We start from the raw sequence: 14,071 nt of genomic DNA on the forward strand, positions 1-14,071 counted from the left end.
CCCCTGCCCTCCAGGACTGCATGTCCAGGGAGGGGCCATGCCACGGCAGCTAGGAGCTGCCCCGGGGCCGGGCAATGCGGCCTGTGCCCTGGAGGGGCAGGGGCTGTGCAGATCCCTCCTGCCTGGGCCCCCAAACACCTGCTGCCTCTCTGCCCCCAGACACTGTGCACACCCTGACCTGCGCCCTCATGCTGCTCAACACGGACCTGCATGGGCAGGTAAGCCCCGTGGGCACGGGCGGCGGGCTCTGGGGGGGATCCAGCAATCCCATGCCAGAGCGTGGCACGGCTGGGGCACTAGGGCGGTGCCCAGAGCTGGCTGTTTCAGGCAGCCAGGCATGGGGGAGAACGGGCTTGGCAGAGGGACGTCCCCTCCCACCAGCGGGATCCAGGAGATGGTGGTGCCTTGGTGCCCGTGTGCCATGGGTTGGGGCTCAGCCCATCTCCAGCAGGCCAGGCTCCTGGGCACGGGGGGTGGCCGTGCATGTTCTGGGAGGCAGTGGCGGGGAGGTGGGGGACGTGTGTGCGCGGACACAGGCACCGTGCTCTCGCACGTACTCGTGCATGCCCAGCTGGCTGGGGCTTGCCCAGGCGTGTGCTCTGCCCGCCACTGTCTGCTGCCAGGGGCTGCGGAGGGAGAGCCATGAAGCTGCCCCGCGGGTCTGGCTGGCTTTGCGCTTTGTGGTGGGCTCTCCTGGTCCCAGCTGCCCATGGCCCCTGGTGGCTGCTCCGGGGATACCCCGTCCCACCACAGTGCTCCCGGCAGCTCAGCGCCTGGCCCTGCCAACGCCCCTTCTCTCGCCCCTCCTGGTGCCTGCGCTCGGGGCCCAGCTGGACCCTGGGCGGGGGAGGGTCCGCCCTGAGAACAGTCCTTCCTCCATGTGTCATGGCTCCATACTGTGAGTGTGAGTGGGCACACTGCCACAGTGTACACGCATGTCACTGGACACGGGCTGTTTGCACGTATGGGTTAGCACGAGAGTGCCTGTGTGCAGCCTGGCAGCAGCACAGACCCGGCCCAGGACGCCTGGGTTCTGCTCCTGCCAGCCACAACCTCCCACTGTGTGATCTTGGGGCCAGGTAGCCACAGACGGGGAGCGGCCTGCCGCTGGGAGAGCCAGGCTGCCTCGGCTGGCAGGGCAGGGCCTACCCGTCCACTGGGCTGTCAGCGCACCGTGTGGGACCATGGAGCCCTGGACCTACAAGAGCCTCCATCAGGGTCTGTGGCCCTGGCCGCTGTTAGAGGGGCCAGACGCAGCCCTGAGTGGGTGCAGCCCTCTGCTGGCCAGACGAAGCACGCTGTAACCGTGTGTCATAGCCCCGGCACAGCTCCCCTGAGGTGAGGCTGGGACTGGGGGCAGCGGCGTATCCAAGCCATGGTGGCTCTGCCCTGGGGGTGGGGTCAAGTGCCTTGGGCAGCGCCGCATGGGCACAAACAGCTTGGTTCTCGCTGTGGCCCATGCCCACTCGTCCCTCCTGTGTGTGACGCCGTCGCCCCCTTGTGGCTGCAGAACATCGGTCGCAGCATGACCTGCCACGAGTTTGTGACCAACCTGGACGGCATGAAGGACGGGCAGAATTTCCCCAAAGAGCAGCTCAAGGTACCGAGCCCTGGGCCCAGGCGAGCTGGCGCCGCTGGCGTGGGGAGCCTCCGGCCTGGACGCCAGCAGAGGGCCGGGTGGGTCCCAATCCCTACCCAGCTGCGTGTCCGTGCCTGTGCCAGCCAGCCAGCCCAGACACCTGACTCTGTCTGTCCATCCCCCACGGACCCATCCATCCATCCGTCCCCAGAGAACCTGCCTGCCATCTAGCTATCTGTCTGACTACCTGTCTATCCCCACCCCTTCTGCCTACCTAGCCACCTGTCCCCACATCGTCCATCTAGCTATCTCTGTCTATCTACCTATCTATCCCCACACACTCCCTATCTATCTATCTATCTATCTATCTATCTATCTATCTATCTATCTATCTATCTATCTATCTATCTATCTATCCCCACACACCCCCTCTATCTATCTATCTATCTATCTATCTATCTATCTATCTATCTATCTATCTATCTATCTATCTATCCCCACACACCCCCTCTATCTATCTATCTATCTATCTATCTATCTATCTATCTATCTATCTATCTATCTATCTATCTATCTATCCCCACACACTCCCTATCTATCTACCTACCTATCCCCACACACACCGTCTATCTATCTATCTATCTATCTATCTATCTATCTATCTATCTATCTATCTATCTATCTATCTATCCCCACACACCCCCTATCTATCTACCTACCTATCCCCACACCCCCCTCTATCTATCTATCTATCTATCTATCTATCTATCTATCTATCTATCTATCTATCCCCACACACCCCCTATCTATCTACCTACCTATCCCCACACACCCCCTCTATCTATCTATCTATCCCCCCATGCACCCTCTATCTATCTTTCTGTCCATCCATCCATCCATCCCATACACCCTCTCTGGCCATCTCTACCTTTCCCTGGCACCCTGACCCCAGTGTCTCAGGCTGCCTGGGGCAGGGGTGATGGGGCTCAGCATGGCCCCAGGCATGGAGAAGGAACCCTGCTGGGCTAATCCCGGAGCCCAGACCCTGGGGAGACAGCCAGGGAAAGGCCTGGGGCGCGGTGGCTGCTGTGAGGGTGATGCCACCAGACGGGGGTACCCAGCGGTGCCAGGCAGGGCTGTCCCTGCAAGGGGCAGCCTGGCTGCAGAAGGGACTGCCCCACCTCGGGCAGAGCCCCCCAGCCCAGTGGCTGCTCCAGGTGGGGAGGCGGGGCCCCTCTGACAGCTGTTGGTCTCCCCGCAGGCCCTGTACTCCTCCATCCGCAACGAGAAGCTGGAGTGGGCCATGTGAGTACCTGGCACCCCCGAGCCTCGGCTGCCCCCCCGCCTTCCCGCTGCCTGCAAAGGTCCCTCTGGGAGCCACTTGGCCTGGCCCAACCCCTGCCGTCCCCGGGGTTCAATGGCCTGCCCCATGCTGGGGAGTCACCGTGGGTGGGGTGAGATGATCAGGAGCTACGGCCTGTTCCATTCTGACCACAAGGGAGATCCACGGCCTGTTCCATTCTGACCACAAGGGAGATCCACGGCCTGTTCCATTCTGACCACAAGGGAGTAAGGGAGAAACAGGGCCTGTTCCATTCTGACCACAAGGGAGATCCACGGCCTGTTCCATTCTGACCACAAGAGAGAGCCAGGGCCTTTTCCATTCTGACTACAAGGGAGAGCCACGGCCTGTTCCATTCTGACCACAAGGGAGAGCCACGGCCTGTTCCATTCTGACCACAAGGGAGAGCCAGGGCCTGTTCCATTCTGACCACAAGGGAGTAAGGGAGAGCCACGGCCTGTTCCATTCTAAGTGTGGGGGGAGAGGGACTTTCAGGAGTCATAGTCTGCTCCTTTCTGACTGTGGGGAGAAGAGGGGCACACCTCAGCCTGTTCCATTCTGACCGGGGGTTGAGGGCGGAGGAGCAGCATGACAGCCCGGGCCATGATGTGGGTCTCCTGGCACCCCCTGCAGGGACGAGGAGGAGCAGGGCAGCGCCCTGATGCCCCGGCGGCCCAGCACCCCGTCCAGCCGGAAGAAAAGCAACCCCTTCCTGACCCTGGCCCACGACGCCAACGCTGCCACGTACAAGCAGGGGCTGCTCGCCCGCAAGGTGCACGCCGAAGCCGATGGCAAGAAGAGTGAGTGTCACCCGTCACCTCGTCACCAAATGGGGGGTGGAGCAGTGACACCCGTTGCCTGGCAACCAGCATGGGGGGGGAGTGACACCTGTTGCCTGGCAACCAGAATGGGGGGAGTGACACTTATTGCCTGGCAACCAATGTGGGGACAATGACACCCATTGCCTGGCAACCAGCATGGGGGTAGTGACGCCCGTTGCCTGGCAACCAGCATGGGGGGGAGTGACACCTGTTGCCTGGCAACCAGAATGGGGGGAGTGACACTCATTGCCTGGCAACCAATGTGGGGACAATGACACCCATTGCCTGGCAACCAGCATGGGGGTAGTGACGCCCGTTGCCTGGCAACCAGCATGGGGGGAGTGACGCCTGTTGCCTGGCAACCAGAATGGGGGGAGTGACACCCATTGCCTGGCAACCAACGTGGGGGCAGTGACACCCGTTGCCGGGCAGCCAGCATGGGGAGTGACTGGGGGGGGGTCTCAACCTCTCTGACCTTTGCCCTTCCAGCGCCCTGGGGAAAGCGAGGCTGGAAAACCTTCCACACGGTGCTCAAGGGGATGGTGCTCTACTTCCTCAAGGTAATGCCAGCAGGGAGCGTGGGGGGGCCTGTGCCGTGGGGCTGGGAGTGTGGGGAGTGCCATGGGGGGGCTGTGCCGTGGGGCTGGGAGTGTGGGGAGTGCCATGGGGGGGGCTGTGCCGTGGGGCTGGGGCTGGACTGTACCGTGGGAGGGGCTGTGCCGTGGGGCTGGGGCTGGACCGTGCCGTGGGGGGGGCTGTGCCGTGGGGCTGGGAGTGTGGAGAGTGCCATGGGGCTGGGGGTGGGCTGTGCTGTGCCCTGGGGAGAGCAGCCCGTATGGTTGGGGCACCGTCTCTAACAGCTGTGGGGGCTGTTTGTGGCTCAGATCCGTGTCTCTCTGATGGTCAGTCGGAGGCCCCGGCAGACCCCAGCCCAGTCCACGGAACAGGAGATGCCCTGGCCTCAGGGTCTCTGCACAGCCTGGGGGGCGGGTCCCCTGGGGCACCAGGGGCAGGAAGTGGGGACAGACAGGCTGTGCCACGTGGGGGCCGGGGATCCGGGCAGGGCTGCCCGTTCCCGCCTCGTGGCTCATACCCCGTGTGCCCCCCAGGATGAGAGCCAGGTGGAGGTGGCGGGAACCGAGGAGCCGATCGGGGTGCACCACGCGCTGGCCGAGAGAGCCAGCAAGTACAACAAGCGACCGCACGTCTTCCGCCTCCAGACGGCCGACTGGCGCATCTTCCTCTTCCAGGCGCTGTGAGTGCCCCTCCCGGCACGCCGTCCTCCGCCCCGCCGCCCCCCTCGCTGTCCCCTGCCCTCGCCGCTCCCCACCCTCGCCGCTCTCCACCCTCGCCGTCCTCCGCCCCGCCGCCCCCCCCCGCTGTCCCCTGCCCTCGCCACCCCCCTCGTTGTCCCCTGCCCTCGCCGCTCCCCACCCTCGCCGCTCCCCACCCTCGCCGTCCTCCGCCCCGCCGCCCCCCTCGCTGTCCCCTGCCCTCGCCGCTCCCCACCCTCGCCGCTCTCCACCCTCGCCGTCCTCCGCCCCGCCGCCCCCCCCGCTGTCCCCTGCCCTCGCCACCCCCCACCCTCGCCGCTCCCCACCCTCGCCGTCCCTCGCCCTCGCTGCCCCCCGCCCTCGTTTGGCATGCTGCCGTCCGGCCCCTCACTCGGCACGCTGCCCCCAGCCCATCACTCAGCACGCTGCCCCCTCCCCCTCACTTGGCACGCTGCCCCCGGCCCCTCACTCGGCACGCTGCCCCCTCCCCCTCACTCGGCACGCTGCCCCCTCCCCCCTGGGAGCTGCGCCCAGCCTGGGACCCATCCCAAGAGCCTTCACCTCCAAGGTCTCTGCCCCCAGGTAAACCCTCGGGGCACTGGCTCCCCCAGAACCTGCCCTCCAATGTCTCCCTCTCTCCTCCCTAGGAGCGCCGAGGAGATGAGCTCCTGGATCTCCCGTATCAACCTGGTGGCCGCCATGTTCTCCTCCCCCCCATTCCCAGCGGCCGTGGGCTCCCAGCGCAAGTTCATCCGGCCCATCCTGCCCACAGCGCAGAGCCGCAGCTCCCTGGTGAGCCCCCTGCCACCCCCCCAGCCACGGCGCAGAACCACAGCTCCCTGTGAGCCCCCTGCCACCCCCCCAGCCACGGCGCAGAACCACAGCTCCCTGTGAGCCCCCTGCCGCCCCCAGCCACGGCGCAGAACCACAGCTCCCTGTGAGCCCCCTGCCACCCCCCAGCCACGGCGCAGAACCACAGCTCCCTGTGAGCCCCCTGCCACCCCCCCAGCCACGGCGCAGAGCCACAGCTCCCTGTGAGCCCCCTGCCACCCCCCAGCCACGGCGCAGAACCACAGCTCCCTGTGAGCCCCCTGCCACCCCCCCAGCCACGGCGCAGAACCACAGCTCCCTGTGAGCCCCCTGCCACCCCCCAGCCACGGCGCAGAGCCACAGCTCCCTGGTGAGCCCCCTGTCGCCCCCAGCCACGGCGCAGAACCACAGCTCCCTGTGAGCCCCCTGCCACCCCCCAGCCACGGCGCAGAACCACAGCTCCCTGGTGAGCCCCCTGCCACCCCCCAGCCACGGCGCAGAACCACAGCTCCCTGTGAGCCCCCTGTCGCCCCCAGCCACGGCGCAGAACCACAGCTCCCTGTGAGCCCCCTGCCGCCCTCCAGCCACGGCACAGAGCCGCAGCTCCCTGGTGAGCCCCCTGCCACCCCCCAGCCACGGCGCAGAACCACAGCTCCCTGTGAGCCCCCTGCCGCCCCCAGCCACGGCGCAGAACCACAGCTCCCTGTGAGCCTCCTGCCACCTCCAGCCACGGCGCAGAACCACAGCTCCCTGTGAGCCTCCTGCCGCCCCCAGCCACGGCGCAGAGCCACAGCTCCCTGTGAGCCCCCTTTCGCCCCCAGCCACGGCGCAGAGCCCCAGCTCCCTGTGAGCCCCCTGTCGCCCCCAGCCACGGTGCAGAGCCACGGCTCCCTGGTGAGCCCCCTGCCGCCCCCCAGCCACGGCGCAGAGCCACGGCTCCCTGGTGAGCCTCCTGCCGCCCCCAGCCACGGCGCAGAGCCACAGCTCCCTGGTGAGCCCCCTGCCACCCTCCAGCCACGGCGCAGAGCCCCAGCTCCCTGTGAGCCCCCTGCCACCCCCCAGCCACGGCGCAGAGCCACGGCTCCCTGGTGAGCCTCCTGCCGCCCCCAGCCACGGCTCCCTGGTGAGCCCCCTGCCGCCCCCCAGCCACGGCGCAGAGCCACAGCTCCCTGTGAGCCCCCTGCCACCTCCCAGCCACGGCGCAGAGCCACAGCTCCCTGGCGAGTCCCCTGCCGCCCCCAGCCACGGCGCAGAGCCACGGCTCCCTGGTGAGCCCCCTGCCGCCCCCCCCAGCCACGGCGCAGAGCCACAGCTCCCTGGTGAGCCCCCTGCCGCCCCCAGCCACGGCTCAGAGCCACGGCTCCCTGGTGAGCCCCCTGCCGCCCCCCAGCCACGGCGCAGAACCACAGCTCCCTGGTGAGCCCCCTGCCGCCCCCCAGCCACGGCGCAGAGCCATGGCTCCCTGGTGAGTCCCCTGCTGCCCCCAGGCACGGCGCAGAACCACAGCTCCCTGGTGAGCCCCCTGCCGCCCCCCAGCCACGGCGCAGAGCCACAGCTCCCTGTGAGCCCCCTGCCGCCCCCAGCCACGGCGCAGAACCACAGCTCCCTGGTGAGCCCCCTGCCGCCCCCAGCCACGGCGCAGAGCCACAGCTCCCTGGTGAGCCCCCTGCCACCTCCCAGCCATGGCTCAGAGCCACAGCTCCCTGTGAGCCTCCTGCCGCCCCCAGCCACGGCGCAGAACCACAGCTCCCTGGTGAGCCCCCTGCCATCCCCCAGCCACGGCGCAGAGCCACAGCTCCCTGGTGAGCCCCCTGCTGCCACCCGGGCCTGGGGCAGGGCTGCCCCCTCAGCGAGTCCCCCTGTGGGCACAGCCTCTACCCCCTCGGGTTTGTGGGCCCAGCCGGGCACCGTACGGTGAATGGCTGAGCTCCCGGGAGACCTGGCCTGGACCAAGGGATTGGCTGCTTGCTGTGGCCACCCCCGTCTGTTCAGCGTCTGGGGCCCCGGGACTGAGCCTGTGTCCCGGGCAGGAGGAGCAACACCAGGCCCATGAGACCTGCATGGACAAGTTCACGGACGAGCTCGGCGAGCATCAGCGGAACCTGCCGGACAAGCGGGGCCGAGGCCGCGACCTGGAGGAGTATCGGCTCAAGAAGGAATATCTGCTCTATGAGGTGGGCATGGCTGGGGCCAGCTCGGGGTTCCTGCGCAGGAGGACGGCTCTGAGGCCATGGGGTTTGGCAGGGGGTGGGTGGGGGTCTGGGTGGGGGGCGCGGGGCTGCAGAGGGCCCTGGGGCTCAGCAGGGGGCAGGGCGAGGGTCTGGGTGGGGGGCGCGGGGCTGCAGAGGGCTCGGGGGCTCGGCATGGGGCAGGGCGAGGGTCTGGGTGGGGGGTGCAGGGCTGTAGAGGATTCGGGAGCTCAACAGGGAGCAGGTGGGGGTCTGGGTGGGGGGGCGCAGGGCTGCAGAGGGCTCTGGGGCTCGGCAGGGGGCAGGGCGAGGGTCTGGGTGGGGGGTGCAGGGCTGTAGAGGGCTCAGGGGCTCGGCAGGGGGCAGGTAGGGGTCTGGGTGGGGGGCTCAGGGCTTCACAGGGCTCTGGGGCTCAGCAGGGGGCAGGTGGGGGTGTGGGTGGGGGGTGCAGGGCTGCAGAGGGCTCGGGGGCTTGGCAGGGGGCAGGTGGGGGCCTGGGTGGGGGGCACAGGGCTGCAGAGGGGTTGGGGGCTCGGCAGGGGGCAGGGCGAGGGTCTGGGTCGGGGGGTCGCAGGGCTGCAGAGGGTGGGGGAGGGGCTCTGCATGGGGCGGGTGGGGGTGTGACGGCGCATTGGGGTTTCCCCGTCTCCTGCACCCCCGAAATGGCACGAACAGACTCCACCAGCCGGTAGAACAGAGGGAGTTTATTGCCTCTCCAGGATACAGCCCAGCACAGATGTCATCTGGTTACAGGGCAGGCCTAGGATGCCTCAGCCCCCCTTGAAAAGGGGGGGTGTCTCGGCTTCTAAACCCCCCAGCCTGTTGCTGAGGCTGCTTCCTCCATGCTCCCAGACAGAAACTAACTCACTCTCCTCCAGCCCTGCCCCCCGGCCAGGGGCGGCATCCACCTCCCTTTGTTTCTCCCCATGGGGGGTAGCTGGTCAGACAGGTTGAGACCCTCTTTGCATAATGACTCATCCCCTGTCCTGCTGGGCCGTGGTACCGACAGCAGCCAGTGGGGGTTACCCCAGAGCCAGCATAGAAACCAGCAAGGCACCCCCACTACCTCACAGGGGGTCTGGGTGGGAGGCGTCAGGCTGGCCCCGACGCCCCATGTGGCACTAGAGGGGACCTAGCACTGAAGGGAAGCTCTCAGGTTGCCCTGGGCCGTCCTTCTGCCTGGCACCCCGAGCTCACGCAGCCCCTCACCCACAGAAACGCCGCTACGAGACCTACGTGAGGCTGCTGGAGGCCCGGCTGCAGGGGGGCCCCGAGGAGCTCGAGCAGTGGGAGGCCCGGCTGGGGGGCCTGGACTTGGCCGACGAGGGCCTGGGCCTGACCAAGTCGCACTCCAGCCCCTCGCTCAACCTGGACCCTGCGCCCACTGGAGTCAAGGTCAAACGCAACATCTCGGAGCGCCGGACAGTCCGCAAGATCATCCCCAAGCGCAACAAGCAGCTGCTGTGACCCCCGCCGGGGCGCCCAGCGCCCCCCGGGCACTCGCCCCCGCAGATGGTACGAGCTGTCGCCCGGACTTGAACCTGTGGCCCAAGGGACAGGGCGGCACATACAGCTTAGAGCCCCCAGGTGGCGCCAGTGTCCCAGCATTGTGGTGCCTCCTGCTGGCTGAGCTGGGCTTTGGGTTCCCCGGCGCCGGATCCTTCTCCCAGGGGCGCCAAACCCCCCACCCACGCACCAGCTGCTGACTCTGTTCTGAGAGACTCGCTGCTGCTGGAGCAATAAACAGAGCGTGGTGCTGTCCCCGGGCTGTGTGGACGAGGCGCAACGGGCTCACGCTGCGGGGGGCAGGTCTGGGTTGGAGATTAGGGAAACTCTTTCCCTAGGCGGGTGGGAAGCGCTGGGCAGGGGGGGAATCTCCATCCCTAGAGGGGTCTAAGTCTCAGCTGGACAGGGCCCGGGCTGGGCTGATTGAATTGGGTTGGTCCTGCCTTGGGCAGGGGGCTGGGCCCGATGACTCCTGAGGACTCTGCCAGCCCTGGGATTCTATGGGGAGAAAGGGGCAGCCAGAGCTCTGGGCCCACAGGCCTGGCTGCCCCATTGCCCTGGGCCTGAGCCCGCAGCTGGAGCCAACAGTGGGGCAGGATCAGGCCCAAACTGTGTCTGGCCCCATTGGCTACATTAGGCACTCGGCTCCCCACCCCCTGGGGGCACAGCTGGGGCCAGGCAGGTTCCCCCACCCCCTGGGGGAGGAGCTGGGACCAGACAGGTTTCTCCATCCCCTGGGGGCACAGCTGGGACCAGACAGGTTCCCCCACCCCCTGGGGGAGGAGCTGGGACCAGACAGGTTCCCCCACCCCCTGGGGGGCGCAGCTGGGGCTGGACAGGTTTCCCTACCCCCTGGGGGCACAGCTGGGGCCAGACAGGTTTCCCTACCCCCTGGGGGCACAGCTGGGGCCAGGCAGGTTTCCCCACCCCCTGGGGGCACAGCTGGGGCCAGGTAGCCCCAGCCGTCCCTAGAGTGAGCTGCACGCTGCCCCCTGTTGGCCCAGGCAGCATATCACACTAGGGGTGCTGGGCCCTATGCCACGGTGCTAGGTGTGAGATGGATACGAAATCCTCAGTGTGGCCTGGTCCCATCCGCACCCACTGAGCCTGGTGCCTGGGCCTGTCCCTGCCACAAAGCTGGCCCCTCTGGAGACCCCTGGAGTGATCTGTGGGCAGGGACAGCGGGGGGGAGGGCAAATGGACTGAAGAGCCTGTGACGGTGTGTTGGGGTCCCCCCGACCCTGCACCCCCATAGCAGCGAGAACAGACTCCCCCAGCCAGTAGAACAGGGGGTTACTGCTCCTCCAGGATACAGCCCAGCACAGACGTGATGGGGCTACAGGAGCCAGGGCCTGGATGCCTCAGACCCCTTGGGGTAGGGGGTCCATCACCCCCCCCCCCCCCAGACCCTCAGCCCTCAGCTTAGGCTGTTTCCTTCATGTTTCCCAGCCCCTTCCCCCAAAACCTCCCTTCCTTTGTCTCTTCCCTGCCCTCAACGGGTCGGACAGGCTGGGTCTCTGCCTGTGACCTTAGGCAGCCGTCCTGCCTAAGGGGATGGATTGCACCCTCAGCAAGTTTGCAGATGACACTAAGCTAGGGGGAGAGGTAGACACGCTGGAGGGCTGGGATAGGGTCCAGAGAGACAGACAAATTGGAGGATTGGGCCACTAGAAATCTGATGAGGTTCAAGAAGGACAAGTGCAGAGTCCTGCCCCTGGGACGGAAGAATCCCAAGAACTGTTACAGGCTGGGGACCAACCAGCTAAGTAGCAGTTCTGCAGAAAAGGACCTGGGGGTTACAGTGGATGAGAAGCTGGAGATGAGTCAACAGTGTGCGCTTGTAGCCAAGAAGGCTAATGGCATATTAGGCTGCATTAAGAGGAGCATTGCCAGCAGATCTAGAGAAGGGATTATTCCCCTTTATTTGGCTCTGGTGAGGCCACATCTGGAGTGTTGTGTCCAGTTCTGGGCCCCCCACTACAAAAAGGATGTGGACGCATTGGAGAGGGTCCAGCGGAGGGTGACCAAAATGATTAGGGGGCTGGAGCATATGACTTATGCGGAGTGGCTGAGGGAGTTGGGTCTGTTTAGTCTGCAGGAGAGAAGAGTGAGGGGGGATTTGAGAACAGCCTTCAACTTCCTGCAGGGGGGTCCCAGAGGGGATGGAGAGAGGCTGTTCTCAGTAGTGACAGATGCAGAACAAGGAGCAATGGGCTCAAGTTGTGGTGGGAGAGGTCCAGATTGGATATTAGGAAAAACTATTTCACTAGCAGGGTAGTGATGCACCTAGAGCAGGGGGCTGGACTTGACCTTCTGAGGTCTCTTCCAGTTCTATGATTCTATGCTGGGCGGTGCTACCGATACCGGCCAGTAGGGGTCACCCCAGCCCAAACACAGCCACCAGGGGATGCCCAGAGTATGGCCTGCCCACTACATCACAGAGCCAAACTGAGAATTTGCAGGCGCCAGCAGAGATGCATGGGCACCAGCCCCACAGCGAGCGGCCAGGCACCGGGCCTGAACCAGCCCCACAGTGAGCGGCCAGGCACCGGGACTGAACCAGCCCCACAGCGAGCGGCCGGGCACCGGGCCTGAACCAGCCCCACAGCGAGCGGCCGGGCACCGGGCCTGAACCAGCCCCACAGCGAGCGGCCGGGCACCGGGCCTGAACCAGCCCCACAGTGAGCGGCCGAGCCCAGCCGGAGCCTGCAGTCAAGTGGGGCTGGGAGCCAGGGGTGACAATCCCCCCCCCACACACACACACACTCGTGACATGCAGCCCCTGCCAGCCCAGCCCTGGGGCTCCCCAGCCCTGCCAGTGCCCCTTGCTCTGACCCGCAGGCCCTGCCAGCCTGGCCCTGGCAGACGATGCTGTTTCCTGTTCCATCCGAGCTCCACTGGTGCTGTGGCCCTATGGCAGGGCTTCTAATGGCCCCTCCCCTTCCCCCCAGCTCAGACTGGATCCTGGGCTCGAGCAGAACCCGGCCAGGGGGCCCAGGTTGCTCCATGGGGCCTTGGCTGCACCACCCACATGTGGGAGCTCCCTCTCCCGCCCTGGGCCCTGCAGAGACACCCTGCGCAGTGAGAGGCTCTCTGGTTCCCCAGGTGATCCTGGGGGTGGGGATGGGAGCCAGGGTGCCTGGGTTCTCTCCCCAACTAGGAGGGCAGTGGGGTCTAGTGGTTAGAGCTGGGGGGCTGGGCGCCAGCACGCCTAGGAGCTCTCCCTGGCTCTGATGTCCAGCAGCCAACCTGCCCTAGGGGAGGGCTGTTCTGGGACTCGGGGCTCCATTCCCAAGGCTGGGGGGGGTTCAGAGGCCCAATCACAACGGCCCCGCCCAGGTCTAAGGCAGGGGTGGGCATTCGTTGGGGGGGGGGGGGCACGTCCCAAATTTCGAAAGGGGCGTGGCCTCGGATGGAAGGGGCGGGGCCAGGAGACACCCTGATTGGCCTGGGGGCAGGTGAAGTCTTTGTCCCTTTCCCACCCTGCCGGGGCAGGGCGCCTAGAGGGAGCTGCCTAGAGGAGACTTCGGCCCCCCCAGTCCGGATTGGCGCGGGGGCGGCCGCGGGCCACATCAGCTGGCCCGGGGGCCGGATGCGGCCCGCCCTTTGCCCACCCTGGTGCACGGGATCAGCGAGTGGTGCCATTGGCTGGGTGCGCTGTCACTCATTCGGCGGAGGCGGGCTGAGTGCAAGAGGCCAGGCGAGGTGCGATGGCCAGTGGGGAAAAGCCCCGTTTCGGAGCCCCCCCCCCCCCCCCCCGCCATGAGTCGCGCTGCACCAGATCCCGGTTCGGATCCGACCCGCTGGGGGCACCGGGCTGCCAGGGAGCCTGGCGGGGGTCCGCTGCCAGGCACGTCCCGGTTTATGCGGGTTCCAGCCCCCACCCCGCCCCGCCATGGCCGGGGGGCGCCTCGTGTCTCTCCCCAGGGGCACCCCGGGCCGGGGCGACCCTGCCCCAGCGGAGCCGGAATGGGGGTTCTCCAGCGCGGCTGTTAGACCCTGGAGGGGAAAGGGGGGGCTGTACCTTGCTGGGGTCCTGCGGCAGGGCGGTTGGGGGGCAGCCAGCTGCAGCGGGGGAAGATCGGGGGGGCAGCCAGCTGCAGCGGCGGGAGGTTGGGGGGCAGCCAGCTGCAGCGGTGCCGGGAGGGGGGGCAGGCGCAATGATCCTGCAAATTGCCACATCTGTATAATCTGCCTTTGATTTTCTGCTTCATGAACTTTTATTTCCCATTATCCGTTCCCCTCCCCCCCGCTCCCGGTAGGATTCGCCGCGCCGAGCCCCCGCAGCCCCCCGTGATCAATAGCCCCCGCGGGGAGCGGGGAACCAACGCGCGGAGGGAGAGCGGCGCTGGCTTATGGAGGGATGGGGGGCAGGGTCAGGGATGGGGATTTGGGGCTCAGGTGCTTGGAGGGGATAGAGATTTGGGGGTACAGAAGGCGGGGGGGGCAGGAGCCGTGAAGAGGCCACCCCCAGGGAAAAAGAGCCGGCAGCCCCAGCTGTGGAGAGTCTGGGGGTTCCCCACCTACCCGGCTGCCCCTCCCCCCCCCCC

At 66.7% G+C, this 14,071-nt stretch overlaps 1 protein-coding gene across 5 annotated transcripts in view; it reads left to right on the forward strand.

The window, feature by feature from the left end:
• LOC142820958 (PH and SEC7 domain-containing protein 4-like) overlaps nucleotides 1-9,776 on the forward strand; it is a 39,931-nt gene extending 30,155 nt beyond the window's left edge. For 4 of the 5 annotated variants that reach the window (XM_075911018.1, XM_075911014.1, XM_075911017.1 and 1 more), the window contains exons 8-16: nucleotides 160-218; nucleotides 1,511-1,600; nucleotides 2,841-2,884; nucleotides 3,555-3,721; nucleotides 4,232-4,302; nucleotides 4,852-4,997; nucleotides 5,664-5,808; nucleotides 7,857-8,000; nucleotides 9,231-9,776. In XM_075911018.1, coding sequence (XP_075767133.1) covers nucleotides 160-218; nucleotides 1,511-1,600; nucleotides 2,841-2,884; nucleotides 3,555-3,721; nucleotides 4,232-4,302; nucleotides 4,852-4,997; nucleotides 5,664-5,808; nucleotides 7,857-8,000; nucleotides 9,231-9,482 — 1,118 coding nt within the window. In that variant the 3' untranslated portion in view covers nucleotides 9,483-9,776. The remainder of the gene's footprint in view (nucleotides 1-159; nucleotides 219-1,510; nucleotides 1,601-2,840; nucleotides 2,885-3,554; nucleotides 3,722-4,231; nucleotides 4,303-4,851; nucleotides 4,998-5,663; nucleotides 5,809-7,856; nucleotides 8,001-9,230) is intronic. The other variant, XM_075911019.1, reaches the window with a different exon arrangement.
• Nucleotides 9,777-14,071: the final 4,295 nt, after the last annotated feature.

The sequence above is a fragment of the Pelodiscus sinensis genome, chromosome 28, assembly GCF_049634645.1.
Source record: "Pelodiscus sinensis isolate JC-2024 chromosome 28, ASM4963464v1, whole genome shotgun sequence".
Lineage (NCBI taxonomy): Eukaryota > Metazoa > Chordata > Testudines > Trionychidae > Pelodiscus > Pelodiscus sinensis.